Source organism: Fistularia commersonii, chromosome 1, assembly GCF_037954325.1.
Source record: "Fistularia commersonii isolate RoL2024-O1a breed Wild chromosome 1, RoL_Fcom_v1.0, whole genome shotgun sequence".
NCBI lineage: Eukaryota > Metazoa > Chordata > Actinopteri > Syngnathiformes > Fistulariidae > Fistularia > Fistularia commersonii.
The window spans coordinates 28,631,209-28,658,658 of record NC_141284.1 but is presented as its reverse complement, the minus strand read 5'-3'; the positions used below and the strand labels follow the sequence as shown (position 1 = coordinate 28,658,658).

Below are 27,450 nucleotides of genomic sequence, written 5' to 3'. Positions count from 1 at the left end.
CTGTTCACTTTTTTTTTTTGTCATTGCTATTATCACTGTTTATGTTCTTATCCTTGTCTATACTAACCTTTGCTGTATTATTATTATTGTTATTGTTATTATTATTACTTTTCATTCTGTTGTCTTTTCTTATCCTAGACGTTGTTGTTGATGTTGACTGCTGTCTAATTCTTTGTGAATGTCTTTTTCCATCTTTTAATTGTCTCTATTTATATTTTCATTCATATTTATTGACACTAAAACTGTTATGCTGCTGTGACAAAAGAATTCCCCCTATGGGGATCAATAAGATAAAATAAAATGAGATAAGATAAGATGGACTTTATTGATCCCCATCGGAGAAATTATTTTGTCACGGCAGCATAACAGTTATAATGTCAAAAAAATAAGAAAGTACATCAGACCGCACACACCCTGCCTATTTTTGTTCATTTATTTTCTTCTTGTCATACCCGTTGTCACTCTATTTATATTGTCGTTTAGTTCCGGCTGTGTATTTTCCACCCTTACCGTCTGCGGATGCCTTGCTATCATCTGTCTTCTGTATATCTATTTTATTTTTAGTTTGTCTAAAGTTTATCTTATGTAATTGATCCCCATAGGGGAAATTCTTTTGTCACAGCAGCGCAACAGTTTTAGTATCAATAAATATGAATAAAAATATAGAGACACAAAAGAAGACAATTGAAATACGGCAAAGGGCATTCACAAATAGACTTATGAATTATGTAGAATATGAATATAAATAGATAGACAGAATATAGCGAGACATCCAGGAATAAATAGACGGCAGCAGCAACGTAAAGCACAGTACATGTATCCGTCTGGTCCTTGTATGTCTTCAACAATTTCCCAAGCATGGGATCCTGAAAGTACATCTCATCTCATACATACATGCACTCACCACACGCGTAAAGATGTGCGTGTGTGTGGAGTTAAATATAGAATTTAAAAAGCGCTTGTAAGGGGTTGAAGCCCCACCAAGACTCTCTGAAATGTGAGTCACCCCCAACCCCCCTTTCGGCTTGGTTATAACGGTGTTTTTGCTGAGTAATAGCGGCCCTGGCTTGTTCCACGGCGTCCTGCGTGGACACGGAGCGGTGTTTACCGGCGCGTCCCGGGGAACCGGATCTGTTTTGGCCCCCCGGCCCCGGACCACGTGGTCACGGACAAACAGGTGGTCCAGGTGCCGCCGTGTAAACAAGGCCATCAGGCCGCGCTCCGTTGCGCCGGTGGAAATTTCCACCCGGACTTGAGCTTCGCGACGAAACGGCCCCCGCCACGCACATGCACACGCACACGCACGCCGGGACGAAACCCCCGCTCCGCTTTCCCGGCCTCCCATTGGTCGACCCGGAGGTGTGTCACGGGTGACGTCGCGTCCCCTCTCCGCCGTTCCGCCGGTTAGGACGGTTAGTGGATGAAAAATCCGGCCCCCCGGCGGGAAGACGCGCACATTTTAACGGTTAATTCCAAGAGTAAACACGGTTATAAGCCTGTAAATGATTTTTTAACATTTTTTCGACCCCCTCCCTCCCTCCCTCCCTCCTCCGCCAGCGGCTCATGAATATTAATGAGTCTGACGCGCCATAAGAGCGTCCTCTGCGGCGCGGCGGCGTCCAGCAGCTCAACACAGCGGCGGTTTGCGTCAGACTCCGCGCACGTCTGTCCGGATCTCGGAAAAGAAGAAACCTATATATCTATTCGGTGAGCGACGAACCCCGTTATGGCTCTGAGGGGACCCCTGCTGCGGCTTCTCGGGGCTCCGCTGGGCTCCAAGTGCCAGCAGAGCAGAGCCCAATCCGTCGCCGTCCTAGGAGCGCCGTTCTCACGTGGACAGGTAAAGCCCACTACAGCTTCACGTCCTAGGAAAAAAAAAAGATCCATCTAGAAATGGTTACTTTCTATTTTATTTTTTATCTTTACAGAAGAGAAGAGGAGTGGAACACGGGCCCAAAGTCATCCGGGATGCGGGGCTCATCGAGCGGCTCTCCGGTTTAGGTGAGCGGCGCATCGTGGTGTTACGCAACGGCGGATGGGCGTCACCGCCGACTTAGAAACGTTACATCAGCGCACGGAAAGCTCTTTGGAGAGCTTATTCCAGCACTTGCGCTCTAATTCACCCCCTCCCTCCGGCCCAGAGGCACCCATTGTGGTAACAACACAGTAATAGACGGAGAATAGCTTCGGGGTGCAGATGTATCGCCCCCTGCAGAGGCGCAAAGCTCCCGCTGAGCTTTAGTCACGCAGGAAACTGCCTCCCCGTGGGAAGGGATACAAAAACCCACACGTGGTGACTTTGTGAAGGAAAGCATCAATTTTCCCTTTCTTCTTCTTTTTTTTGTCTCGTCCGGGAGCCACATGTCTGTCTGCTTCCTGGCTGCACGCAAACGGCCGGAAGCCCATTGGCTCCATTGTTTTCCACTGTGTCGTCACGCGTGACGCACCGACTTACCGTCAAAATGCCCTCTCTTACCCCCCACACACACGCACACACACACACACACACACACATACACACACACACACACACACAAACCACCACGCTGTAAAAATAAAGCGGTGGCGTGAAGTTTAAAAATAACCGCCGGTGTAACGGAACATTACAATGTCGGTGTGCAGGACCGGAGGGCGCAGAGGCTTTAGATTGATTTTAAATGACATTTCGCTTTTAATCGCTTTTAATGGCTATCACACTTTTTAATTCCTCTTCCTTCAGCCGAAGGGAATATTCAAATGTTTGTACTTGTTAAGACCTTAAAACACTTGATAGCCTTAACCTTGACACTTTATATTTTATTGTATTTCTTATTCTCCCTCCTTCCTACTATTATCTATTATTGTTATGTTTTTACTTGAAACTCTGGCACAACAATTTCCTTCGGGATAAATAAAGTTGTTCTTATCTTATCTTATCTTAATCTCACAGTATAAACAAGAGACTTGTATTGAGAAGCTGTGATTTGGGCTTGTGTGTGTGTGTGTGTGTGTGTGTGTGTGTGTGTGTGAGGAGGCAGCTGACCAGTCGCCTTTTTCTCTTTCATTAAAAAATATTTGGAATAAATCCCTTTTACTGGTTTTACCAAACAACAGGCGCTTAGCTGATGTGTGAGGATCGATGTCTGCAGCAACTATCCTGAAAATACTCCTGAGCTGAGCAGCGATACTTTAATTGCTTAGTTAGACATTGAAACGTGAATTGAAAACGGGATTTCACTTGAATACATCAATCTTGCGATGTAAAATGAGACTTGTATTGTTTTGGGGAAAGTGTGTGTGTGGGTTTGGGTCAGGCTGCTGCAGACGCTCCACACACACACACTTGTATTTTGTCATTCAAAGAAACAATAGTGTGAATGGCGTGTAACTGGACAAAAGGCCGGTTGTTGCACAAACGGATGAATAATTAATCGTGACGGATGGTCTTAGGGCTGAATTGAAATAAAAAATAAAAATAAACAAAAATGTTGTAAACATTAATAATTTGGTCACAGTTCCCTATGTTCCCCAAGGGGAATAATGGAGGAGAATTCCAATGTCTGGCTTTTGAATATGGATGATTTGTAAATTGATAACATTCATCTGAATAGATTATGGAGATTAAAGATCAGATTATCAATTAAAGAGCCCTCGGCAACTCGCACTTGATGACTCCCTCCATGAGATCCAGATGATTTTGTTTAATCCGGTCAGGTGGCAATGACGTGGGAGAAATACAACGTTATCGAACTGGTTTTCCAGAGGGAAAGGAAAGGACGTGGTTTGTGGCACGAGCTCTGTGAAATCATAATTTGGGTATTAATCCCTGACTCGGATCGGCCGCCGACGTGGCACGTAATCCAGCTGCCGATCGGTGTCATTTGAGATTAACGGACTATTTATCCGGGACTTCACGGTTTCTAACCCTCTCCTGGACCTGAGTATCTCCGCTGTCCCCCCTCCAGATTACTCCGTCCACGACTTTGGCGACCTGACCTTCCAGCAGCCGGAGCAGGACGAGCCGTACATGAACGTCAAGTTCCCGCGCACGGTGGGCGGCGCCAATAAGAAGCTGGCCGGCGCCGTCAGCAGAGCGGTGGGCGCCGGACACACCCTGGTGATGCTCGGGGGCGACCACAGGTGGGTGACACACACACACACACACACACACACACACACACACACACATGGCCAGATGACGTTTGCCTTTATATTTCAAGTACTTGAACCATAAATCGGTTATAACATTTGTTATTCCTTTTGGGGATTTTTTTAATTTTTTTATTTTTTTTACTTTTAGGATTTTACATTTTAATCTTCCAAATATATTTTAAAATAATAGATAAATAAATGAATATATTTTTTAAATTTCTTTATGGGAATCTGTGAATTACTTTAAATCATTTATTCGGAATTTTTGACTTCAAAGTAGGAATTCCAAATCTTAAAATAAAGAGACAGATAAAAATGAGGCTTTTAATCTCGGAATTAATCTCTGATCTTTAATCTCTGACTTTTTTTCAAGACCTTTCTGCTTTATGACCTAAAATCTCGAATTTAAAGTCAGATCCCCTTTCAATTCAAATTCTTACCTTTGCTTTCAAATTGCTTTCAATTTCCAAATGTTCGACTTCAGTCAATAAAAAAATATATATTCACATATAAATAGATAGAGAGCCAGAGAAAGAGAAATAATTGTCACTTTTCACTCCTGAATTTGAGTTACACCTCAGATTTAAAATAAGAATTATTTGTGCATATATATATATATATATATATATATATATATATATATATTTTTTTTTTTTTTTTTTATCTGAATCCAGACTTCTGAGCTGTAACTCAAATTTCAGGAGTGACGTGTCAAATTTATTTCTCTCCCTGGAAAGTGAATGATAAACTGAGAAAAGCGTCTTGCAAAACAAGGCATGACTGACAGCGAAAGGCGAGGATGAGTTTTCGCGGCTCCTGCTCTTGAATTTTGAGGAGAAAAAAAAAGAAAGAAAGAAAACAAGCGGTGCGTTTCTTTTCCAGTAAACAGCCCACAACAGCGGGTCTTTGTATCGGGAGGAAGGAACGCATTCTGCCGGACTCACAACCGGCTTTTTGTTGTCGTGTAGAACCGAATCTTTCAGCCATGACTCTGCAGGATATGAATGTTCTGAGTTTTTTTTTCCACCTCATGTCCTCCATTATCCTTCTCCTCCTCCTCCTTCGTCTCTGGTTTTAAAAGAAGAGGTTAAAGACTAAAGACGCGGCAGCTGAAATTCCAAGCCTGAGTTGTGAAAGAGGGTCAGAATAATGCATGATGGCCGTGACGGAACACCAAGCCGCGGGTTCAGGTGTTCAAACTCCTTCGCTCGTTGTAACTTCAGGGTCCAGCGGCTCAGCTTGCAGCCCCGGACTAAAGTACATGCAGGATTGACAAACAAATGCAAACGATTTTGTTTGTTCAGTCACTGTCAGGGCCGTTTATCCTGCGATCAGGGTGACGGCGAGGCGTCGTCGGACCGTTAGCCGGGAGACAAACGACCATTCACACCTCAGAGACACAACTATTCACTCTCCAGTTCACACCTCAAATAGTCAAACAGCTTTTTAGCCTCACACTCACCCGTCTGGGCAAAGTCGTCTCTCCAAACCTGCTCCATGTTTGTGGAGCGTTTAGGAGAACATGCAAACCCCCCGCCGAACGGCTCCTGGTGGAATCCAAGCAGGGATCTTCATGCTGTGAGGCGGAAGCGCGAAACCACCACGCAACCGTGCCGCCCCGGAGAAAAGAAAATGAATTAGTCAAAAAAAAATTAATAAATAAACTTGAAAATGATATGAACTTGAAAATCAGCCTGACGATATTAAATAAAAACATAAATTATGTTTCGACTTGAAAAAGTGAAATAAAAAAATATTAATGGAGAAAAAAAAACAATTATAGCAGTCAGGAATGTATTTAGGTTTGACAAAAAAACATGTGGAAAATGCAAAAAAAAAAAAAAATGGATGAATTTAGAAAATTTTGGATTTTTTTTTTTTTTATTTTTCAAAAATTACACATTATTGAGTAGTTGGAAACTGCACCCTTCTAAGGATCTTTCCGCTGGTTGTGATCTGACGTTGACGTGGCTGTCCGTCTCCGACCCCCTCAGCCTCGCCATCGGCTCGGTGGGAGGTCACGCTCAGCAGTGCCCCGACCTCTGCGTCATCTGGGTCGACGCTCACGCCGACGTCAACACACCGGTGACGTCGCCGTCCGGAAACCTGCACGGACAGCCTGTAGCCTTCATGCTCAAAGAGCTGCAGGACAAGGTGAGGACGCTGGAATAAGTACATGGACACACACACACACACACACACACACATAATAATAACCTTTGTTTATACTTGTAAGACCACTGAGGTCTCCCTCATTTTCAGGGTCGACAAGTTTACAAGCAAAGCAGAGCACAGCACAACAATAAAATGAGATCAAAATAAAAAACAGGAGATAAACTAAAAACAGGTGAAAATGAGATTAAATGAAAGACAGTACGGAAGCAGTAGATAAAACTCGAAACAAGTAAAAAATGAGATCAAATTAAAAAGTACAAGGGGGTGGATGGAACTAAAAACAAGTACAATTGGCAGTACAAATTAAAAAAACAGTAGATAAACTAAAAGCAGGTGCAAATGTGATTAATTTGCACCTGCACATAAAGAGACCCGTTATGTTCGTTCAACATTTTTGCTAAAGCGAGCATAGATAATAAAAATCATAGAAACATACCAAAATAACGTCCATCATTATTTTATTCTTTAATCAAATTTAATTTATAGAGCCTGGAAAAGACTTACAGTTATTTTTCCCGAGTGATTTTCCGTGAATTTCCCACGACGCCACTTCGGGTCCTACTTGTTATGATCCTGAGCCGGTCTTGTCTGTGTGTTCCGGCAGATGACCGACATCCCGGGCTTCTCCTGGGCGAAGCCCTTCCTGTCCTCCAGGGACCTGGTGTACGTGGGGCTGCGGGACGTGGACCCCGGCGAGCAGTAAGTAGACGCCGCCGCGTGTCGGGAAGAGGGGCGGGCGGTTCGTTGAAAGATGTTCAAGACGGTTCCTCGGGGTGTCGCTTCCTGCAGCCACATCCTGAAGAGCCTGGGCATCCAGTACTTCACCATGAGGGACATCGACAGGCTCGGCATCCAGAGGGTGATGGAGGTGACGCTGGACCACCTGCTGTCCAGGTGAGCCTAACCCGCGGCTCGTTTCCCCTTCGCCGCCGGGTTTCCGCCGGCGCCTGACTTTTGTTCCCCCGCCGCGCAGGAAACAGAGGCCGATTCACCTGAGCTTCGACATCGACGCCTTCGACCCGTCTCTGGCGCCCGCCACGGGAACGCCGGTGAACGGAGGCCTGACCTACAGGGAGGGGATCTACATCGCAGAGGAGGTTCATAACACAGGTACCGAAAATACAAAGAAACGCCTGCTCGCTGTTGAAGAAACACACAAGGATTTGACTTCTGACCTCAGGGAATATCAGTCTTGCCCATTTTCTTTTATGTTTTTACATATTTACAAGTCATTTCCAGATTTGATACCATGATTTTTAGGGAATTTTTGACATTATTTGAGGTTATTTAATCAATCTAGTGCAGGGGTCGGCAACCCGTAACACCCAAAGAGACATTTGGACCCGGTTTCCTCGGAAAAGAAAACACCGGGAGCCGCAATTACTTTTTGACGTCTAAAGTAAAGGTACCACTGTATATGCTGCTTTTTATTACCTTTACACTTTGTATAAACAAGTGTGTAGTGTGTTGCCTCTGAAATTCACAAATTATTATGGAAAAAATTAAATTTATTTTTGTAATGAACTCATTTTGAGCTTTGGGCTTTCAGAGCGTGTAGCGGAGCCTTGACCTGAATTTTAAAAATAAATCGGGAAAAAATCACTGTGTTAGCCACAATAAAAAATAAATATTTGCAAAATATCTTCATAAATATTTATTTTACCCGGTTTATGGGACTTCTGCTCCTGAACTTCTGCGCACAGCATCTGCAAACCGGGACTTTACCGGCCGGCGGGTATACCGGCTTCCGTAAGTGTGACGTTATTTTGAGCGGCGAAAAATAATAAATATAATTTTATTTAATATTTCAAGATCACAATAATCTTCCAACTTAGAATTAAAAGTTATAAAAAGGAATTAACACAAATGAAATACACTTCAATTAAATAATTATCATTTATTTTCCCAAGCCACTCGGAGCCGCAGCGTAAAGATGGAAGAGCCGCGGGTTGCCGACCCCTGATCGAGTGTAATAAGCTCCTTGTATTTTATTTCTAATAATTGAATTTAATTGAAGATTTAGAAGGTGCAGGATTTCAGGTTCTTAGGGTCAACAGTCCAGAGCTACAGAGCGCGTGGAGAAGAAGCGAGGAAACACACTCAAGCAGCTCGGAATGGGGGGAGAAAACTATCTGTTTACATCAGGCCAAACAGGAATCTCCACGGGTTGTGTAACTTTGCAAATGATACTGTGATCTGTATTGAGAGCAGGGAGCAGGCGGAGGGAAATGTTGAAAAAGTTGAGGTGCGCTCGGAAAAGAGGAGAGGAATGACCGTTTGCAGCAGCAAGACAGAATATACACCGCTCGAAAAAAATAAAGGGAACACTTAAAAATCACATCCTAGATCTAAATGAATGAAATATTCTTATGAAATACTTTGCTCTGTACACAGTTGAATGTGCTGACAACAAAATCACACCAAAATGATCAATGGAAATCAATTGTATCAACCCATGGAGGTCTGGATTAGGAATCACACTCCAAATTAAAGTGTAAAAACAAACTCCAGGCTGATCCAACTTTGATGTAATGTCCTTAAAATAAGTCCAAATGAATCTGTGTTGCTTCCTGAGTGGACACTATGATTTCACACAAGTGGGATTGACTTGGAGTTACATTGTGTTGTTCAAGCGTTCCCTTTATTTTCTTGAGCAGTATATGTGTGGAACGGTGAGGCTGCAGGGTGGAGGATTTAAAATACTCGGGGTCAACAATCCAGAGCAGTGGAGGGTGTGGTGGAAAAGAGGTTTCAAATGGTCCGAATGGGTGGAGAAAAGTGTCAGGGCTAAAGCAGCGGCGGGTAGTTTGGAGACCAAGACCGGGAAGCGATGGGAGGCAACGGAGATGGAGATGTTGAGGTTCCGAGCTTTTGGTAGCAAGGAGGAAGGATCGGATTCGGAAGGAGTCCATCAGAGGGACGGCAGACGGAGTCGGACCGATGTTGTTCGGTCGCGTACAGAGGAGGAAAGCGAAGACGTGGATAGAAGGTTTGAGGTTCGAATCCCCCGGCTGGAGGTGCAGAAGAAGACCGAAGAGGACAAGACTCACCAAAATGAGTTCCCGAATGAGTTCTTGATTGGCGCTTTTCTTCTGTGTCCCCGCAGGCCTGCTGTCGGCCATGGACCTGGTGGAGGTGAACCCCACCCTGGGGTCGAGCCGCGAGGCGGTGGAAGCCACCGCCTCTCTGGCCGTCGACGTCATCGCGTCGTCTCTGGGCCAGACGAGGGAGGGCGCCCACGTGACCATCGACGAGATCCCGTCGACGCAGGGCAGCGACACGGAGCAGCTCCGCCTCTGAGATGCTCCCGGTCCACCCATGAACTCTTGCCCTCGCCGTCCCTCCCCTTCCCCCCCTTAGCATTCCGCCATTTTCAGCGTGAGCAGCAAAGACTCGACAGCCCCTTTCGCCGCTTCTGTTTTGACCGCCGAACCAAAGCGCGTCCAGAAAAAAAAATTAAAAAAAAAAAAAAAACTACGCAGGGACCTCGGAGAAAAAGCCTCCCATGGATTTCAGAAAAACTTATTTTTCCCTTCCGCACCAGCTCAGAATTTTCAATCTTTGAAATTTTCAGAAAAGAAGGTCAGCATTCTCAAAAATTGAATCCCCAGATTCTAAACGTTTGGCTGGAATTCAGAGTCTTATGATTTTAATCCCGACTCTTAAATATGATTTTCAGAATTCTTACCAAAACAGATTTCTAATCTTTTTTTTTTTTTTTTTTTAAACGACTGATAATTTTTGTTGTAATTTCTGATCATTTCCACCCCCAAATTCAGAATTTAAAAAGCTCCAAATTCTGACTTTGTTTAACTCCAGGGTCCAGATTTGATTTTTAAAATCCTGATCCATTTTTTGCCACCAGTGAAAAAAATGTAGCCTCTGAAATGTGAAGTTTTCCTCAAAGCACAAAATTTAAATCTTGAAATTCTTTCCCCGCCAATGAATTCCGACCCTCCGCGGTCTCCCTCGCCCCCGCACATTACCACGGCAACTCCGGCTAACTTTGCTGCTACGGGTAGTTATCTTTAGAGGACTCAGCTTCCGCCTATTTATTTTCGCATTTTGTACACAAGACACGGAGCCTGCCTGTGAGGCACGTTCAGCGCCGCCGCCCGGCGGACACTGGAAACAGACTTTCTAGCCGTGTGCGTTAGCTAAAAACTAGTAATCATGTGTTTGCACTTTCGGACCAGCTGTGGTTACTGTATTATCTTTTTAGTTGACTTTTTTTTTTTTTTTTAATTTTTACAATGACGCCACTAGTGCACGTCTCGGTATCGTTGTTAGTGATGACAGGTTTTGACAACAAACCAAAAAAAACGGCCCGGTTACGACCGGCTTTAAATAGAAACGCTGGCGAGGAAATATTTCACCCGGCGAAGTTTGACTTGGTTTGACTTGATGTAGCCACCAAATGACTACTGTCCTTGTAATAAAGAGTTTATTTTTTGGTCTTCCATAAGTCAGGTGTTTATTTATTTGAACACACACTTTTATTCCTGTGTGTGTGTGTGCATGCGGTTCTCACACTAGTCAGGATAAAGTGGTTACCAATCTTCTGGGTGTGGAATAAAGAGGAGATCTTAAACATTTAGTCATGAAATGATTTGTTCTTGCTACCTGAACACCAAAAAAAAAAAAAAAAAAAGTACTTTTGGAATAATTTTCATCTCAAAAACTAGTATTTTCCAGAAACTTACAACAAAATAAGCAGAAACAAAACCCGCTTCATTATCTTGAGAATCTTTTTTTTTTTTTCAAATTGAAAAGAAATGGCCTGAAACCAAAATCTAAAAAAAAAAAAATCATCTGACTCGTGACATTGGTGTATTTTGTAGACGCTTTGTGACATAATCATGGAACATAATCCATTTGCTCAACAAGAATCAGCTGTCGGTCACGGAGGGAAATAACAACAAGGTAATTACAGTCAACTGGAAGCAATCAAACACACCAGCCATTTCACCATGAAGCCTGTGGCTGACAAACACTGGCAAAGCCAATTCACACACACACAATTTGTACATTACCATCATCGTCGACGGATCGGGCCATTTTAATAACGCAATTTATACATGGCATATGTACATATTTGTCTGATGAAACAGTCACTTGCAAGGTTCCCGCTCTTTCCGGGAAAATCAAGTTGATCTCCAGGAGAATAACGTTCACTCTTATTCTCAGTTCAGTTCTAACCCTAACCCTAACAATGAGATATGTTTTACTCATTTCAAATAGAGATTTTCCAGGACACATCAGCCCCTTTCTCACAGCAAGTACCAAAGTTCAGGAACTAGTTTCTCCATGCATTTGGACATCCTAAGATCTAGGACCTCAACTCCTCAAACTGCGAGGCAGGTCCTCTGTCACGGTTCCATAGGAACTAATATGACGTAGGTCCTTGGAGATCAACAGAAATCACAAGGCACGTCCTTTCCAGATACTTCAAGCAAAGCGCCATTTTTAAAAACTTGTCGTCACTGGTCCGCTTTTTTCTCATGAAAGAACTGACTTGAGGCCTGCCACGCCACAGAGGGGCTTCCAGAGCTCGCCGTGCAACAGAGACATTTTCACCAGTCGGTTAACGGCAGTGAGAAAGAAAAAAAGTCACTGGAACCCATTTGATAATCCCTGGTTATTATTAACGCCGTGGCAACTTCAATCTCCACGCTGTCCTCGTCATCCTCCTCTTCTTCGCAGAGGTTTGCTTTCATGAGTGGCGCTTAAGGCGCAGTCAAACTCTGCGGTCGAGGTTTAAGCTCAAGCCCTTGCTGAATTTAAAATCAATATTTATTAATCATTATCATTTTTTTCTTTTTATATTTTAATTGATATTCTAAACTTCTTCTCGGGGCAACTGCCAGTTGAAATGAGTTTTTTCAGGTCAGGTTAAGGTTAACTGCAGCTTCTCTTCATTCACGATCTCCCTCAAAAATTAATAAGCACCTTTTTTTTCTTGCTCTTTTTCCTCAAATGTGGTCATTTACAATTTTCTTCTAGTTTCTTGCAAACTTGAATTTTTTTTTTCAATTCCTTCCTTTATCGTTTTCCACACAGCCGCTCGACTGGAATGGATCGTGTTCATTTACATGTCACATTACATGATTTTCTCCCATGTGTCGTTCTTTATCATTTCAAATAAAGGGTTATGTCATTTTTCAGGAAATCCAAAGAATATCTATGGTTCTTAAATAAAAAAAATTATTTTAAAAAGTTCCACGTGTTTTCCATGATAGAAAAAAATGGTCGGCAGTTGTCCAGGACGCTCATGAACCCTTTTATGATCGGATGTTCTTCTTAAGGTGGAAAAAAAAAGGCCTCACATTCAGGAGTCCGACTTATTTGGCGTCATAGAAATAATAAAAATAATTAAAAACCTCAGTGGAAGCTTTAAAACAAGGTGCGATTCCGTCACATTCCCCACCTCACTATTGCAAAAAGGGTGACGGTCCAGTGCGGCCCAGGCTGTCACCATGGCAACAGTCACGGCGGAGTTCGGAAGGAACATCCTCCGCTTTTCAGAGGGAGAGTCCAGAAGGATCCTCTCGCGGGATCCCATCTGCTCAGTGTCACTTTTGTCCATGGAGTTTCTGATGTGTCCATCCAGTGTGGAGGAGAGGGGGATAAAAAGTGTCACGTGACCTCAGAGAGGTCCGTGAGGAGGACCGGGCTTCTTTGCCCTCCTTGGGGGGGCTGGAGGTCTTCAGCTTCTCACCGTTTGAAGAACTTGAGGTAGACGACGGCCCCCAGGATGGCGAGCTCCATCAGAATGATCACGCCCAGCAGCAGTTTGTTCGTCACCAGCCTGGGGGGGGCAGGCAGAGTCCACAGCGCCACCTTAAGGCCGGCGTTACCATCACACCGACGCAAACAATTCACCTTTCCTTTCCGCCAGCGGCCAATGGAAACGGGAAGAGGCAGGACACACACTCACACACACACACACACACGCGGGACATCACACTCCGATTTCAAATTGAGAAATCGTTTGGAATTTTGCCGATGGGTGCAAAGAAGTTTTTCTGGTTTGCGATGAACCTCACAGAGGCTCTCGGAAAAGGAGCTCTCGTTCACAAAGGGAACGGCAAGATCAAATAATGGCTCGTGTGAATTCATGAATCCATGCAAACGTCTTCATATGAAGGCCGTGGTTTTCTCTTGTAATCAATTTAATAATACGCAATCAGGGTTCTGCTCTTTTACAGAGACGATTTCCCAAGATGTTTTGAACGACCTGAGATTGAGGCCAACATTTTCTTTTCCATCTTTAGTCGTGAAAATACTAAATACCCGTATTGTACTATTCAAAATGCACCATGAGGAAGCTTCTACGACTCTGCTGTCTACGGATGCAGTGTTAGATCTGACAGAAAAGTAGAAAAACTATGAAAATATTCCCCAGGAACTTGACCCCCCCTCCGCCGCCTCATGAGTGGTCTGTAAATGAGTCCGTTTGTTATTCCAACGGAAGCGAGTAGAAACAATAACAGCGTTCGACCCGAAGGACAGAAGTTCACCTACCGCCTGGACATGGAGCGAAGGATTTTACGACTTCGACTGAGGTTCTCACCAGTGTTCACCAGCTGCAAGTAAAATTCAATAAATAAATATTAAAAAAAAAAAAAGAAAGAGTATACGCAGAAACACAAAATATATATATATATATATATAAGACCTTAAGACCTTAAAACACTTGATAGCCTTAACTTTGACACTTTATATTTGACTGTATTTCTTATTCTCCCTCCTTCCTACTATTATCTATTATTGTTATGTTTTAATTGAAACTGGCACAACAATTTCCTTCGGGATAAATAAAGTTGTTCTTATCTTATCTTATCTTATATATGGCGTAGTGTATTTTTACATATTCTACAAAGCAGGGTGCTTCTCTCCATCACGGCCTGGTAAATGGTGGTGTGATGGTGTCCTCACCCGGTTCCTGGAGCGGTCCAGCTGCTCCCTCTGCCCCCCCAGCTCCTCGATGATGTCGGCTCCGATCTGCTCCGTCTCGGCGGCGATGCACTGACTGCGCTCGATGCTGCTGGTGGCGTTGTTCAGGTGCTCGGTGCTGTGGAGCAGCAGCGACCGCTGAGACTGCACGCGAGTCTGCGGAGGCGAGGCCGCGGAAAACATGACGGAGTTCATTTTTCCGGGACATTCTGTGTATCGATTTGGCTGAATAACATAATGAGGATGTTTGCCTCTTAATCATTTCCCTTTGAGCTTTTTTAAAAATCAATAAATGTATAATTCCTGTCAGTAGCAGTTCTTTTCCTATTGAAAATATATGCCCAATTAATTCATCTTAATAAAACTGACTAAATTCTACTGTAGGGGCTTTTTTGAATTAAGAGCGAAGGTATGAAAATTAGCAAAACAAATGCCAAACATTGCACTTTTTTCCTAGCAAATTTCCAATTGTCATTTATATTTAGGACTCCCTTGAAAAAGAGGTTTTTAATCTCAATGGGACTTTCCTGGTTAAATTAAGGAGAAATAAATATTGGCAACATCACATAAGTAATCCTCTTGTCCACAGGCTTTCTGATGTTTTTCCTTCGTTCTCACGGGTCACACTCACGCTTTGCTGGTTTTGCGCAGCATATATGCTGTGATTTCCCTCCGGGGGCTGCGAGGACGATGCCAGGCCTTGCGGGGAGCTCCTCATGTCCCGCTGCAGTTTGCCCAGGTCACGGCGATAAAGGCGAAGCTTGGCGCCCATTGAGTTTCTGTAGGAGGCGGGAGCCAAACGCAGCTCTTCCTCCATTCCTTGTATCTGAAGGTAGTTTAGAAAGAGGTCAAGTCAGTCTGATGTCCTCTTTCTCACTGCCTCTGGGCCAAGGGACGGGGGGGGAGTCCGACCACGGACAGAAAAGTACTTTACCTGTTGTTACAGGTGGGCAGATGGCGCTAATTCCTATGCAACAAGAGCACCAAAGTGCACCTGTGGGGCAAACATGCCGTGTTTTTCCGAACTTGACCGTTTTGCTGAAGTCTTCAGCTACATCCCATGTGCCCCAACAAAACAGACTCGCCCCGACCCAGTATGGACTATGCCGACCTCCTCTCTTGCTCTATCGTCACCCAAACCCCCGACGTCCCCCAAAACGTCTCCTTCTTGCTAGACGATGAGGAACCAGTCCTCATTCGAAGGCTCTACACATCTCGGCGGCCTGCAGTCACGCAGGAAAATCTGCAAACTCGAGCGGACGTGACGTGAACTAAACCGGTGAGCAGCCATCAATCGAAAATCTGGTCCTGACTGCTCGCCGTATCTCCTCAGTGGCAAAATTGAGCCAGCAGGCAATCATGTGGCCTTCCTGCCCCTGGGACTATAAAATGCTCAACATTTGTGGGGAAATTCATGGCTGAGGTGTTTCTCATTGCCGGTGCTACCTCACGGCTAAGTATGATCTCTACGTAAAGTGGCCAGCGGTGGTGCCAATGGGAACGGTGACATCTCATGTCATAACACAGATATTTAACTGTTAATTTGCATGCCGGGGGTTGCCGAGGGCCGAATCGACTGATGACAGACCCAAGAGGATGTTGGCTGAATTCTCTGACCTCCCAGCGAGCAGGGGCGCCAAAGTCCCGCCGCCGAATGACACGTTCTATTCTATTCTTCCCCAGATCATGTAACTGCAGCACCAGCTCAATCAACCTTCGCACAAACGCTGGGCCACTCCCTGCTCCTGTGTCACCCGCACCAGCTCGGTCAGATGCACCGCAACAAGACGCTTCACCACTCATTTGAGAGGCATCTTCACGTCACTGCAGAATTCTGTGCAATTCAAGTCCAAATGCCAGTTGACAAGAAGATTTTGAAAAGAATACACCATGACCGGGATGACTGAGAACCTCCACACACAGGAGTATCATCCTAAGATTGCAGGCGGTGACAGTTCATAGGACTTATCCAGAACTACTGTCATTCTCTGCTATTCTCTAAGCATTGCAATATGCAATTTCTCGATTTCATTCGGGATGTTGTGTTCAGGCTATGGTTGTGTGTATGTTTGTATGTATGCGTCCTAAGGAAGTAAAAGAGGAGACATTTCAAACGGCGACGTCATTAGTAGTCTGATCCCTCATAACAAGCATCCTAGCTTTAAGACCTGTGGGGTATTTTGTGACAGTATGTTTGAGAGCAAGCTGTTGAACCTAGCTGTTGAGCAAGTCATTTGTTTAGACATAAAACTGTGTAGTACTTATGACATGTAGCTGGGAATCCATTAGCTCCGTAGCTAGCAAGCGACGTTTTTTAACATCTCACCACTTCTTCCGCCTCCCCCTGCCGCTCATCGAAGATTCTCATCAGCCTCTTTTTCTCCTCTAGACACAAAACACAAATTTCGCTTTTAGTCAGGACAAAAATCCCCTCTTAGATATCAGGCTGACATTAGCATAACGTACTAGAAGTCGCTGTTTACCTCCATGACAGCCTAGCGCTTCCTCCGGCATTAGCTTTAGCTCGTCGTACAGGGATCTGTAGATTTCGTCCAACTTCTCAAATTCCTCCGACGACATATTCGGCGGCCCCTTGGTCAGCTGTTCTACGGAGAGAATTTGCTTTTAGCCGTTACTCCCAGTAAAAGAGGAGAAACGAACACAGTAGGAACTGTAATTTGAGTCAATTCAGTAGTTAACTTTTGACGGTAATTAAAACCTCAGGACGCAAAGGCCCCTCGTGATAAAGGTATCGGCTAAACTCCCGGCCCAGAATAAAAAATAAATAAAATAAAAAACCTCCGGAATGAACCTGAATGAATGCTGTAATTTCTTAACACCTTAAAGGACAAACAACAACCACCGTAAACAATAACAGTTGCTAGAATGATACTTTCATCGGAATTATTTTCAGGCACAAATTGGACAGCTTTTTTTGACGCCCTACGGGATATGTAGTTTTAATTCGAACACGTCTTTTGATTGGTCTCTTAAATTAAATCGAACCATTATTCTTTATTAGCAATTAATTCATGAAGTCATTGGAATGACTGAATTACTTTACCATTATCTTATTTCTAGAAATAGAAAAATAAGAAGAACAACATGTATTAATGAAGAAAAACATATAATTCTGCATCACTTTCCAACTCCTCGTTAGTATAGTGGACAGTATCTCCGCCTGTCACGCGGAAGACCGGGGTTCGATTCCCCGACGGGGAGGAAACAACCTTTTCCAAATATCCTACACCCGGGACCAAATCTCATCTCGATTCCCAAATTCTTATCTTTTCATGTCCTAGGTTCACTCCATAAAGTATCTCTATTTTCGATGTTAATTTATTCGGATAGCAATTCAGCAATTTCCTTCGGGATTAATAAAGTTGTTCTTATTCTTATTATTTTCACATATCTTTGCAATATTTCACTTCATAACAGCTACATGCACAATATTTTTAATAAGAATAAGAATAAGAATAAGAATAAGAATAAGAATAAGAATAAGAATAACTTTATTTCATACTCTTGTGCACTCCTTATCTTTCACTTGGTACTTAAGACACTTTATAGTCTTCACTTGTTACTTTTACTTTAGACACTTTATAGTTTATTTGTATTTCTTATTTCCCCCTTTTTTTACTGTTTATACTGTGTATACAAATTTCTACTATTATTTATTATTGTTGTTTTTCTTGTAACTCTGGCACAACAATTTCCTTCAGGATAAATAAAGTTGTTCTTATTCTTATTCATATAATTTTTTTATTTGACTTTTTTACATGATAATAAGAAGTGAATTTAGTAAATTAAAATATTGTTTTTACAGTCTTAATATCACGATTTATATTCACTGTTATATATTATAGTATTATTTGAATATGCTGATACTTGTTTCAATAATAATGTGACCATCATCCTTGAAAAACTAATTAATAAATCCTCAATACAAACATTATTAAAATTATTTACAAACAAACCGGGAGCTATCCTGGACATGCTGAGGTTCTCTTTGGGAGTGACCAGGACGGAGTCCATCAGAGGGACAGTACATGTTTTGGAGATCAAGCCAGGCTGAGATGGTTGGGTCTCACGAAGTGAGAGGATATGAAGATAGTTGGTGTGAATGAGGAGGATCCAGAATAGGTTTAGATGGAGAAGGTGGATTCGCGGTGAAGACCCCTGAAGGGAAAAGACCAAAGGAGAAGAAGAACTGAATTTCCCCTATGGGGATCAATAAAGTTTATCTTATCCTATTCATAACCCTAACCCTAACCATTTTAGTATTTTGATCTCTCAATATCTTTTTTTTTTTTTTTAATTTAATATTTTTCACACGTTTTCTACTTTATTTCACAATTTTTTGGTCATATTTTAAGATTATTTTGTTGTGTGTGTGTCACTAATCTATCACCAGAAACTACTTCTCCTTTCGGCTTTTCCCTTCAGGTGTCGCCACAGCGAATCCACTTTCTCCATCCAACCCTTTTCTCTGGATCCTCCTCTCTCACACCAACTACCTTCATATCCTCTCTCTCTCTCTTCATCTTCCTTGTCACCAGTCATCCTACAAACCACCATCCTATGCTGTCTGGCTACACTCTCACCTACAACTACTCTGCAGTCACTGATCTCTTTCAGGTTACCTCGTCTATACAAGATCTGTAGTCTGTAGTATACAAGATGTAGTCTACCTGCGAGCTCCTACCTCCGCTCTTATAAGTTACCCTATGATCCTGTTTTTTTCTGGAAAAAGCTGTTCACGACAGCCATTTCCATCCTTTTTGCAAAATCTACCACCATCTGTCCCTCTGCATTCCTATCCTGTATACCAAATCTGCCCATCACTTCTTCATCCCCTCTATTGCCTTCACCAACATGTCCATTGAAGTCTGCACCAATTATCACTCTCTCATTTCTGGGAATATTCTGCATCACTTCATCTAACTCATTCCAGAACTTCTCCTTCTCTTCACATTCACACCCCACCTGTGGTTCATAGCCACTAACAACACTGAGCATCACACCTTCAATTTCCAATTTCAGACTCATAAGTCTATCTGACATTCTTTTCACCTCTAGGACGTTCCTTACAAACTCCTCCTTCAAGATAACTCCTACTCCAATTCTCTTCTTGTCAGTACCATAACAGTACAACTTAAAGCCTGCTCCTAAGCTTCTAGCCTTACTACCTTTCCACCTGGTCTCCTGGACACACAGTATATCCACCTTCCTTCTCTGCATCATGTCGACCAACTCTCTACCTTTTCCTGTCATAGTCCTGATATTCAAAGTCCCTACTCTCAGTCCCAGACTCTTGCATTTCCTCTTCTCTCTCTGCTTCCGAACACGCCTTCCTCTCTTCCGTCATTGACCTAGAGTAGCCCTGTTTCCATCGGTTCCCTGTAGGCCATTGGTACCAATGGCGGTCGTTAACCCAGGCCTGAGCTGATTATCATGGTCGATTCGCATGTTTGGTTTTGGCAAAAATTTTACACCAGATGCCCTTCCTGACGCAACCCTGTGCATTTATCGGGCTCAGGACCGTCTCAGGGTGACACTGCTCTTGTCCCCCTAAGGCTGGCTCGGGGAGACATCAACCAGTGCCGCCCTGAGGCTGCATTCCGCCTGCAGAAACTACATTTCCATAAAACCACACTCCCATGATGCACCGCGCAGGCGCAGAACTACATTTCCGTATAACGACACTCCACGATGCACTGCGCAGGCGCCGAGGAACTACATTTCCGTATAACTCCACTCCCAAGATGCACTGCGCAGGCGCTGAGGAACTACACTCCCATGATGCACCGCGCGGCGTTCGTTTCCACCCCCGCGTCAGCCAGCCTCCCCGGGAGCCTCGGCATCAGCTGTTCGGCTACGGAGACGACGGAGACGCCGGGATGCTGCTCATTTACATCACCGCGGGCCTCGGCGCCGTGACGTTACTTCTCGTCCTGTTCGCCCCGCGCATCCGGTAACGACCTCCGTCAGGAGCCGTTATTTTTTTTCTTTCTCCCCTGCTAAGCGCGTCGGATCGCACTTGAAGGCGCTAAAGCTAACGACCCGCCGCGCAGTAATTTAAGTCAAACGGCTAGCGAACTGTCTTGTGACGGTCGGTTTCATGGGACATTTTGCCGATTAAAGGGAAAAAAATAACGGAAACCGAATGTCGGGGAGTTGGAGCGGTGATGCTGATCAGGAGGCTCGTCGTGGGCGGAGTCACGTCGCTGTGCGCTGCGCTGCCATTGGTCAGGGGGCGGGGCCACCCGGTGGCGTGGGTCGTACGACACGATCGTGTATCGATACCATTTTAACATTGTTTTAATATTTTAATATTAAAATTTAATATTACATTTCAATATTTAATGATAAATTAAATTTTGATTTTATAGTAAAATAAACTTATTTATCTTAAATTAATGAATGATAAATAAATGATTTAATAATGTTTATTCGGCTAGCCTGACGAAGCAGGGAACCTGCGAGCATGAGGCCCCACCATGCTAGTTTTATTTGTTTTTGCTAATTTGACTCATATTCTTTTTCAAATTACAAAGTTGTGTCACTTGCATTAAAATATATTATTTTTTTTACAGCGTTGTCACTTTTATTGTTTTTATTTTTATTGATTCTTTTAAATCCGAATTTCATGCATGTGTCTGCACATCTTCCTTGAGTGTTCAGTAACGGGCCCTAAATAAAATGTATTATTAATATCATTATTGTTTTCAGTCATCCAGGTCATGGGAATTCTTGTCATGGCAACTGACTTGAAGATATTCAAGTCCATATTATTATGGAATTGCATTGTAGACACAACCAGGAAGTGTTAAAACCCATAAGAAATAACCCGATAATGGCCGATAATGTATGTATATCAATGTTTTTTCCCAAAATGGTCAGACTGATGTTGCTACTTACTTATTTAAAATAAATTAATTCTGCCGAAAAAAATACTGTGCGATAATCAGAATTTACTTAATGTCATTGAGAAATATTTGCATTTCTGTATAGAGGACTGTCTCAGAAAATTAGAATATTGTGTTAAAGTTCTTTATCTTCTGTAATACAATTAAAAAAACAAAAAATACTTTTTCATGATATTCTTATAGTTTGAAATAGGATTTTTGAGTTTTCTTAAGATGTAAACCATAATCAGCAATATTAAAATAATAAAAGGCTTGCAATATTTCAGTTGATTTATAATGTATCCAGAATGTATGACATTTTTGTTTTTATAATTGCAGTACAGAAGATAATGAACTTTATCACAATATTCTTATTTTCTGAGACAGTCCTGTATTCTGAATAGTGGTCAGTTAGTGAGTCTGATCCCCGTATAATATTAGCATATTAACAATATTAACATTTCATCAAATACTTGTGAGAGACTAAACGCCTTGAAATGGATTCCTCTGCTCAAAAAATACATGGAATTTTTGTCATGAAATGGACAAGCAATCCCAAAACTGATGAAAAAGGGTTTTATTTTATGTGATTATTTATATCTGAAAGGCCAAATGACCTATTACGATGTGAGTTTTATACTATTTGTTTAACCTCATTTACCGAGGAGCAATGTTGCTCTGCAAGGTTCTGAGCGCGGACCAATACTTTTTACTCTTTGTATGCTTCTTTTTGGAAACATTATTAGGTAGCACTCACTTCTATGCGGACGACACACAGATGTAGCCCTTATACAAGCCAGATGAAACCAGTAGGTTTACTGCTGGAAACATGTCTTGATGTTTTTTTTCCAGGGTCAACTAAACTTGGGAGTTATCTTTGACCGGTGGTCTTGCTGTTGTTGTTTCTTTTAGGAATATTTCAGCGAGTACCGTGTAACTGTCAGTGCTACTGTAAGAGCTAGTGAGTACGTACAAACAAACAAACAAACAAACAAACAAACGTGTCCCTCCCAACCCTCATACCCCCCCCCTCTATCATATACTTGTTTTCTGTCTCGCTGTTCTTCTCTCTCGTATCTATCTCCCTGCCCCAAATAGTCGAGACGGAAGGCCGCGCACATTGACCTGAGAGGAAACACACCGAAGGCAGTGTTTCCTCCCCGCTGTCGCCAAGGTTTTGCTGGATTTCTGTCTGTCATGTTAAGGAGTGTGTGGCAGACCCACTCTACCTGCAAAGTGTCATCACGAAACAACTGTGTTGTGATGTGACTTGACTTGACACCAGAGGTCAGAGGTCAAAGCCCCCGGAGTACTATTAATAGTGTTAACCGGTGTTTCTTTGTTTTGTTTTTTCATTCACAAACAGACAATATGCAGCAGGAGGGGTGTGCAAGTCAACAGCCCGGCTGGACGGGAAGACGGTCCTCATCACCGGAGCCAACACAGGGATCGGGAAGGAGACGGCCCTCGACTTGGCGATGCGAGGTGATTCCCCCCCCCCGGACCCGCGTTCTCGACCAACCCGTCAATCAAATACATTTCTGACTCTTATTTCGTACGTGACAGGGGCCCGGGTGATCATGGCGTGCCGGGACGTGGAAAAAGGCGAGGAGGCCGCGGCCAGTATACGAGCTTCTTACCCCAAAGCGCAAGTGGAGGTTCGAGAGCTGGACTTGGCAGATACCTGCTCCATCCGATCCTTTGCACAGAAATTCCTGAGGGGTAAGAATGGAGGAGGAGGAGAGTTGGCCGTGTTTTGTGTCGCGGTTGTTTTCACATTCTCTCCATCCCCAGACATCACTCATCTTCACATCCTCATCACCAACGCCGGGGTGATGATGTGCCCCTACACCAAAACCACGGACGGATTCGAGATGCACATCGGGGTCAATCATTTGGGTAAGAATTCACCGGAATCCAAAACAGCCCAGGTCTAAAATAACAAGAAAGACAAACATTAAAAGAGAGGAAAAAAAAAACCTATGAATATTTTAAACTGTCTTCACGTTGTTAAACTTTAATGTGACTGTAGGTTGGCAGTTGCACTGAGTGTCATTCATAAGCAACTACGCAGTTATAAAAGTCACAGCCTTGAGCGACACGGTTGATGTAATGAGTAAATGTTAACAGTTAACATTTTATTCGGTTATTTTCACAACATTCATGACCTTGTATCTTATCTCATCTCATTTACCCACTGAAAAGCTGCTCCTGATATATTTATTATATAAATGCAGAATGAGTGTAACAACAATTTGTATCGAAATGTGTGTATGTATACATATATAAAGTCATCTTTTTTTTAACATTTCTTTTTCTTCATTTTCACTATTTTGATGCTGCTGCCCCATGTGCCCCCCAATTGTCCCTCGGGGACAAATAAAGTTTTTCTGATTCTGATTCTAAAACATATCAGTTCAGACGTGTCGATGTGAACGCAATCAACTTTGACGTAAATGGACAAAGCTAATGCTAATGTTAGCAAACTAGGCTGGTTCCAATGTCAACAAACCAATTCAATGCTAATGTGAATGGACACAACTCATGCTAATGCTAGCGGCGGCTGCCAGCAACGCAAACAAACTTTGCCAGGCTCACTTTTGTTTGCTGATGGATTTAAGCCTTTTGATAAATACGGTCCAAAAAAATCCACATGTACATTTTGCAAACGAGAAGAAATAGCACAAGGCCTTTGGGGCTTTTTGATTGGCTCGTTCGGGAAATAAGTTTTCGCACAATGGACCTGTTGCACCGGCCAAAGTTATAAATGTGTTTGCAGTTGCAGGCGGGTCGTGCCGCTCAAAACGCTTTCAGGGAATGAGAACATCGTCAGGAGATCAACCGTGACGGTTGAACTCTGACCGACCTGACTTCTCTCAAAGGTCACTTCCTGTTGACGTCCCTCCTGATTGGCCTGCTGAAGCGCAGCGCCCCGGCCCGGGTCGTGGTGGTGTCGTCCCTGGCGCACAACTTCGGCTGGATCCGCTTCCATGACCTGCACAGCCAGGGCAGCTACAACAGCGGGTTAGCGTACTGCCAGAGCAAGTTGGCGAACGTGCTGTTCACCCGCGAGCTGGCGCGGAAACTCACAGGTGACCCCCCGACCCCGAGCGACAAGGATTAGCACCCCCTTGTGGCCGTGGCTGGAATGAAATCAGATCTTTGGATGATGTCAGATAACATTATCACACCGACCTTTATGGCCCAGTATTCAGTTTATTTGTAAATGTGAAATGATTATTAATTACAGTGATCCCTCGCTATAACGCGGTTTACTTTTCACGGTTTCGCTACTTCACGGATTTGCATCGTGCGTCGTGTGCTGCATTCTGATTGGCTAAAAAGTCACTCCGCTTCTTCTCTACCTGTGGGTCAGTTTAATATGTACACGTACGTAAAACAGCTTGCCAAATTTACATGACGTACGTGCAAATTCTCTTGCAATTTTGAGTTTCTCTAAAACCCATAATGTTGACAAAACGCTCTGGAGCGACAAAAGCACCTTGCAGGGCCCAAAAGGCAGCGGAAGATGCTATCTATGGCAGATAAAGTTAAACTTTTGGACATGCTAAGGGAAGCTAAAAGCTATGCGGCTGTAGGTCGGCATTACGGAATGAATGAATCTTCCGTTCGTTCCATAAAGAAGGAAGAAAAAAACATAAGGACGACAGCAGCGATAAGTTTCGCAGCAGCAATAAGGTGGCGGTGGGCGGAGCTAATCTCTGCAATTCGAAGCCTTCTGTTCACATTGATGATTAAAATTATTATTTGACAGTACAGAAGTTATTTGTTGAAAAAAACTTCAAAAGTACAGTACTTTTATTTGTGAAACAAATGATTGAGCCTGTAAAATGGTTTAGTCTTTCTTTTCAATGTATAATAGAGTACTTAATTGTATAATAATTGGAAAAAAAAAAAGAAGGTTTCTACTTCACGGATTTTGCCTATCACGGGCTCTTTTTGAAACGTATAACAAAATTACACAAGAATCCCGAAAGAAAAAAAAAAGATCAAAACTATAATTTGAGTTTGCATACACACAGCTACACTGATATTAAAAATTACATCATATTTTAAATCATCAACAATAAAATTACATAAACGATATCTTCTTGTATTCCCCAAAGGCTCCAACGTGACGGTGAACTCAGTGCATCCCGGCACGGTGAACTCTGACCTCACCCGCCACTCCACCCTCATGACGATACTTTTCACCGTCTTCTCGATGTTCCTGAAAACGCCTCGGGAAGGAGCTCAGACCAGCATCTACTGCGCCGTGGCCGAGGAGCTGCACTCCATCTCGGGGAAACACTTCAGGTAGAGGCCATATCCGGGAAATAGAAAAACACACCGATATACGCACGGTGCTTCCCTCGGGTCGACTCGTCCGCTGTGCTGCGAGCAGATAAAAAAACAAATATTCAATATTTTCTATATGCGTAACCGCTTCTTCGGAACGGACCCACATTTTTCCCAAGATTGATTCCATGGATGGAAGCATATCGGTATCATCTGTCTAATGACAATGCGTGAGCAGAATGTGGCAACATATTTTGACTCAGAACTACAGTGAGTGATGAGTAATCCAACCAAAGAAGAGAAATAAAACAGTCTGGATATTATTATTCACTCTAGTTACGAGTCAAAACAAGCTGCGGCATTGTGACAATGACAACGCATTTCTGCTCATGCATTTTAATTTAGATACCAATGAGCTTCCATACGAATCAAAAGAAAAATATTTGTGAATTATTTAATATTATTAACACGAATAATAAAATCATGGTGTCCAGCAATGAGATTGCGCTCTATAAAAGTAACCACAATATTGTTAATAAGAAGATTATAAATCCTTAATAGAGCCTTATTACAAATTAACGCACCTAAATGGAGACGTAGGTTTCTCTTCGTGTTGCAGGGGTTTAAACGTAAATCTACGGGAGGAGGACGGGGAGAAAATAAGCGGGTGCGCGTCACCTTGAATGGAGTGAAATCGGGAACGGCGTTGTCACGTACGAGGTCGAACAGCCGGGACAAACACTCACCCGCTCCGTCTCCTCGCAGCGACTGCACGCCGGCCTTCGTGGCCCCCCAGGGGAGGAGCGAGGAGACGGCGAGGAGACTGTGGGACGCCAGCTGCGAGCTCCTCGCCATCCAGTGGGAATGATTCCCGCTCTTGAACACCTGGTCCTTATCCTTTCATTCATTTCATGGGTTCATCATGATGCTCTTGACTCTGGACCGCTTTTATCCGGGGAAAGTTCTGCGGTCGGGTCTTAATGTAAGAGGTACTATAACGTGAAGTCGCTTTTTACGTGTAATAATGCAGTAGTTACATTACGATACCTTGAAGTGTTTTGGTGCTCGACCGACCAAAAAAAACGCTTGACTGTTTTACGGTTTAACCGCACATCATTTTGGACTATTTTTGTGATACATTTTGAAAACAGTGCAGGCAAAAAAAAAAAAAGTTAAAAAAAAAAAAGCATCTGGATGTATCTGAATGCTGTAGGTGACTGTGAAAGGTCGAGTCAGGGTAAACGACCAGCATCTTTAACCGATAGTTCGTAATTTCTCTACCAATTTGCAGCTAGACGCCCCTCCCCCCTCCCCCGTGCCAGCATTTATAAAAATAAAAATAAAAATAGAAAAAAAATCAAAACAATTACAGGGCTTTCCTACGGCGTTTCCAGATGGAATAGAAATAACGAGCGCGTTGATCAATAACGGGCCGCTGCTTTAATAACCCGGCGGCCGAACCGCCGGACACGCGCCGCCGGATTTTGTGATAATTGTAATAGTTTTCTACAGTGGCGACGACGCAGCGTCTCCGGGGGTCGTCGTCGCCGGATCTGCACATTCCTGGACGAGCCGCTGCTTTTTTTTCCTAGAATTCATGGCCGCCCCGTCATCTTTCCCCTCAGAGCATTCACAGACAAGGTTGCCAACAATCCACAATGTGTGTTTTATACGAATCAGACATGCCTTTTACGACACTTACATACATGTCAGGAGTTGAATGTTTACATTTGATGTAAATAAACCGGAGTATTACTACAAGGCTCTTTCACTTCTCTTTGTGTTGAAAGTCGTTGATTTGTGATTTTTAACTTTTCATTCATTTCTGGCCTATATTTCCAAGTCGAGGTCGATTTACTCACAACGCCTTACAAACATGAGGGAAAACAGAGGTTTTTTTTCCGGTTTATTGTTTAATATTCTCGATCATATTCTCTTAAAGAATAAAAACCTATCATCTGCGTCCTGATACGCAGAGAAA

General features: G+C 43.2%; 3 protein-coding genes and 1 non-coding gene across 5 annotated transcripts; 3 read left to right on the top strand and 1 right to left on the bottom strand.

Moving 5' to 3' along the window:
* The first annotated feature begins 1,228 nt into the window (after positions 1-1,228).
* On the top strand, positions 1,229-10,897 carry arg2 (arginase 2). The gene is made up of 9 exons (XM_086158890.1): positions 1,229-1,412; positions 1,558-1,840; positions 1,929-2,001; positions 3,945-4,119; positions 6,126-6,285; positions 6,911-7,005; positions 7,096-7,200; positions 7,280-7,416; positions 9,413-10,897. The coding sequence occupies exons 2-9, from the start codon at positions 1,727-1,729 to the stop codon at positions 9,604-9,606; spliced, it is 1,053 nt and encodes a 350-aa protein (XP_086015016.1). The 5' UTR covers positions 1,229-1,412; positions 1,558-1,726; the 3' UTR covers positions 9,607-10,897.
* vti1b (vesicle transport through interaction with t-SNAREs 1B) lies at positions 10,607-17,129 on the bottom strand. Of its 2 annotated transcripts, XM_086158929.1 has the most exons (7): positions 16,982-17,109; positions 16,746-16,868; positions 16,589-16,647; positions 14,894-15,088; positions 14,245-14,418; positions 13,831-13,892; positions 10,607-13,114 (listed from the first exon to the last, which is right to left on the bottom strand). In XM_086158929.1, exons 2-7 carry the CDS (start codon positions 16,840-16,842, stop codon positions 13,021-13,023), a joined length of 681 nt encoding a protein of 226 aa, XP_086015055.1. In that variant the 5' UTR covers positions 16,843-16,868; positions 16,982-17,109; the 3' UTR covers positions 10,607-13,020. The 2 variants fall into 2 exon arrangements, with proteins under 2 accessions (XP_086015055.1, XP_086015045.1); XM_086158919.1 differs by having other exon boundaries at positions 16,746-17,129.
* Positions 17,130-17,412: 283 nt separating this feature from the next.
* trnad-guc (transfer RNA aspartic acid (anticodon GUC)) lies at positions 17,413-17,484 on the top strand. Its single transcript has one exon. It is a non-coding gene; the product is annotated as a tRNA-Asp (tRNA).
* A 2,593-nt stretch (positions 17,485-20,077) lies between these two features.
* Positions 20,078-26,826, top strand: rdh12 (retinol dehydrogenase 12). The gene is made up of 7 exons (XM_086158903.1): positions 20,078-20,236; positions 22,537-22,655; positions 22,737-22,892; positions 22,965-23,069; positions 24,053-24,262; positions 25,298-25,487; positions 26,235-26,826. Exons 1-7 carry the CDS (start codon positions 20,163-20,165, stop codon positions 26,335-26,337), a joined length of 957 nt encoding a protein of 318 aa, XP_086015029.1. The 5' UTR covers positions 20,078-20,162; the 3' UTR covers positions 26,338-26,826.
* Positions 26,827-27,450: the final 624 nt, after the last annotated feature.

Bases quoted from the DNA above. Each gene is read 5' to 3' on its own strand.
- rdh12 (XM_086158903.1), top strand. From the start codon at position 20,163: ATGCTGCTCATTTACATCACCGCGGGCCTCGGCGCCGTGACGTTACTT. The intron at 24,263-25,297 runs GTGACCCCCCGA...TATTCCCCAAAG, and splicing joins GCTGGCGCGGAAACTCACAG to GCTCCAACGTGACGGTGAAC. The intron at 25,488-26,234 runs GTAGAGGCCATA...GTCTCCTCGCAG, and splicing joins ATCTCGGGGAAACACTTCAG to CGACTGCACGCCGGCCTTCG.
- arg2 (XM_086158890.1), top strand. From the start codon at position 1,727: ATGGCTCTGAGGGGACCCCTGCTGCGGCTTCTCGGGGCTCCGCTGGGC. The intron at 7,006-7,095 runs GTAAGTAGACGC...CGCTTCCTGCAG, and splicing joins GACGTGGACCCCGGCGAGCA to CCACATCCTGAAGAGCCTGG. The intron at 7,201-7,279 runs GTGAGCCTAACC...CCCGCCGCGCAG, and splicing joins CTGGACCACCTGCTGTCCAG to GAAACAGAGGCCGATTCACC.
- vti1b (XM_086158919.1), bottom strand. From the start codon at position 16,842: ATGTCGTCGGAGGAATTTGAGAAGTTGGACGAAATCTACAGATCCCTG. The intron at 15,089-16,588 runs GTGAGATGTTAA...AACTACCTTCAG, and splicing joins AGGGGGAGGCGGAAGAAGTG to ATACAAGGAATGGAGGAAGA. The intron at 13,115-13,830 runs GTAGGTGAACTT...TGCCCCCCCCAG, and splicing joins CTTCGCTCCATGTCCAGGCG to GCTGGTGACGAACAAACTGC.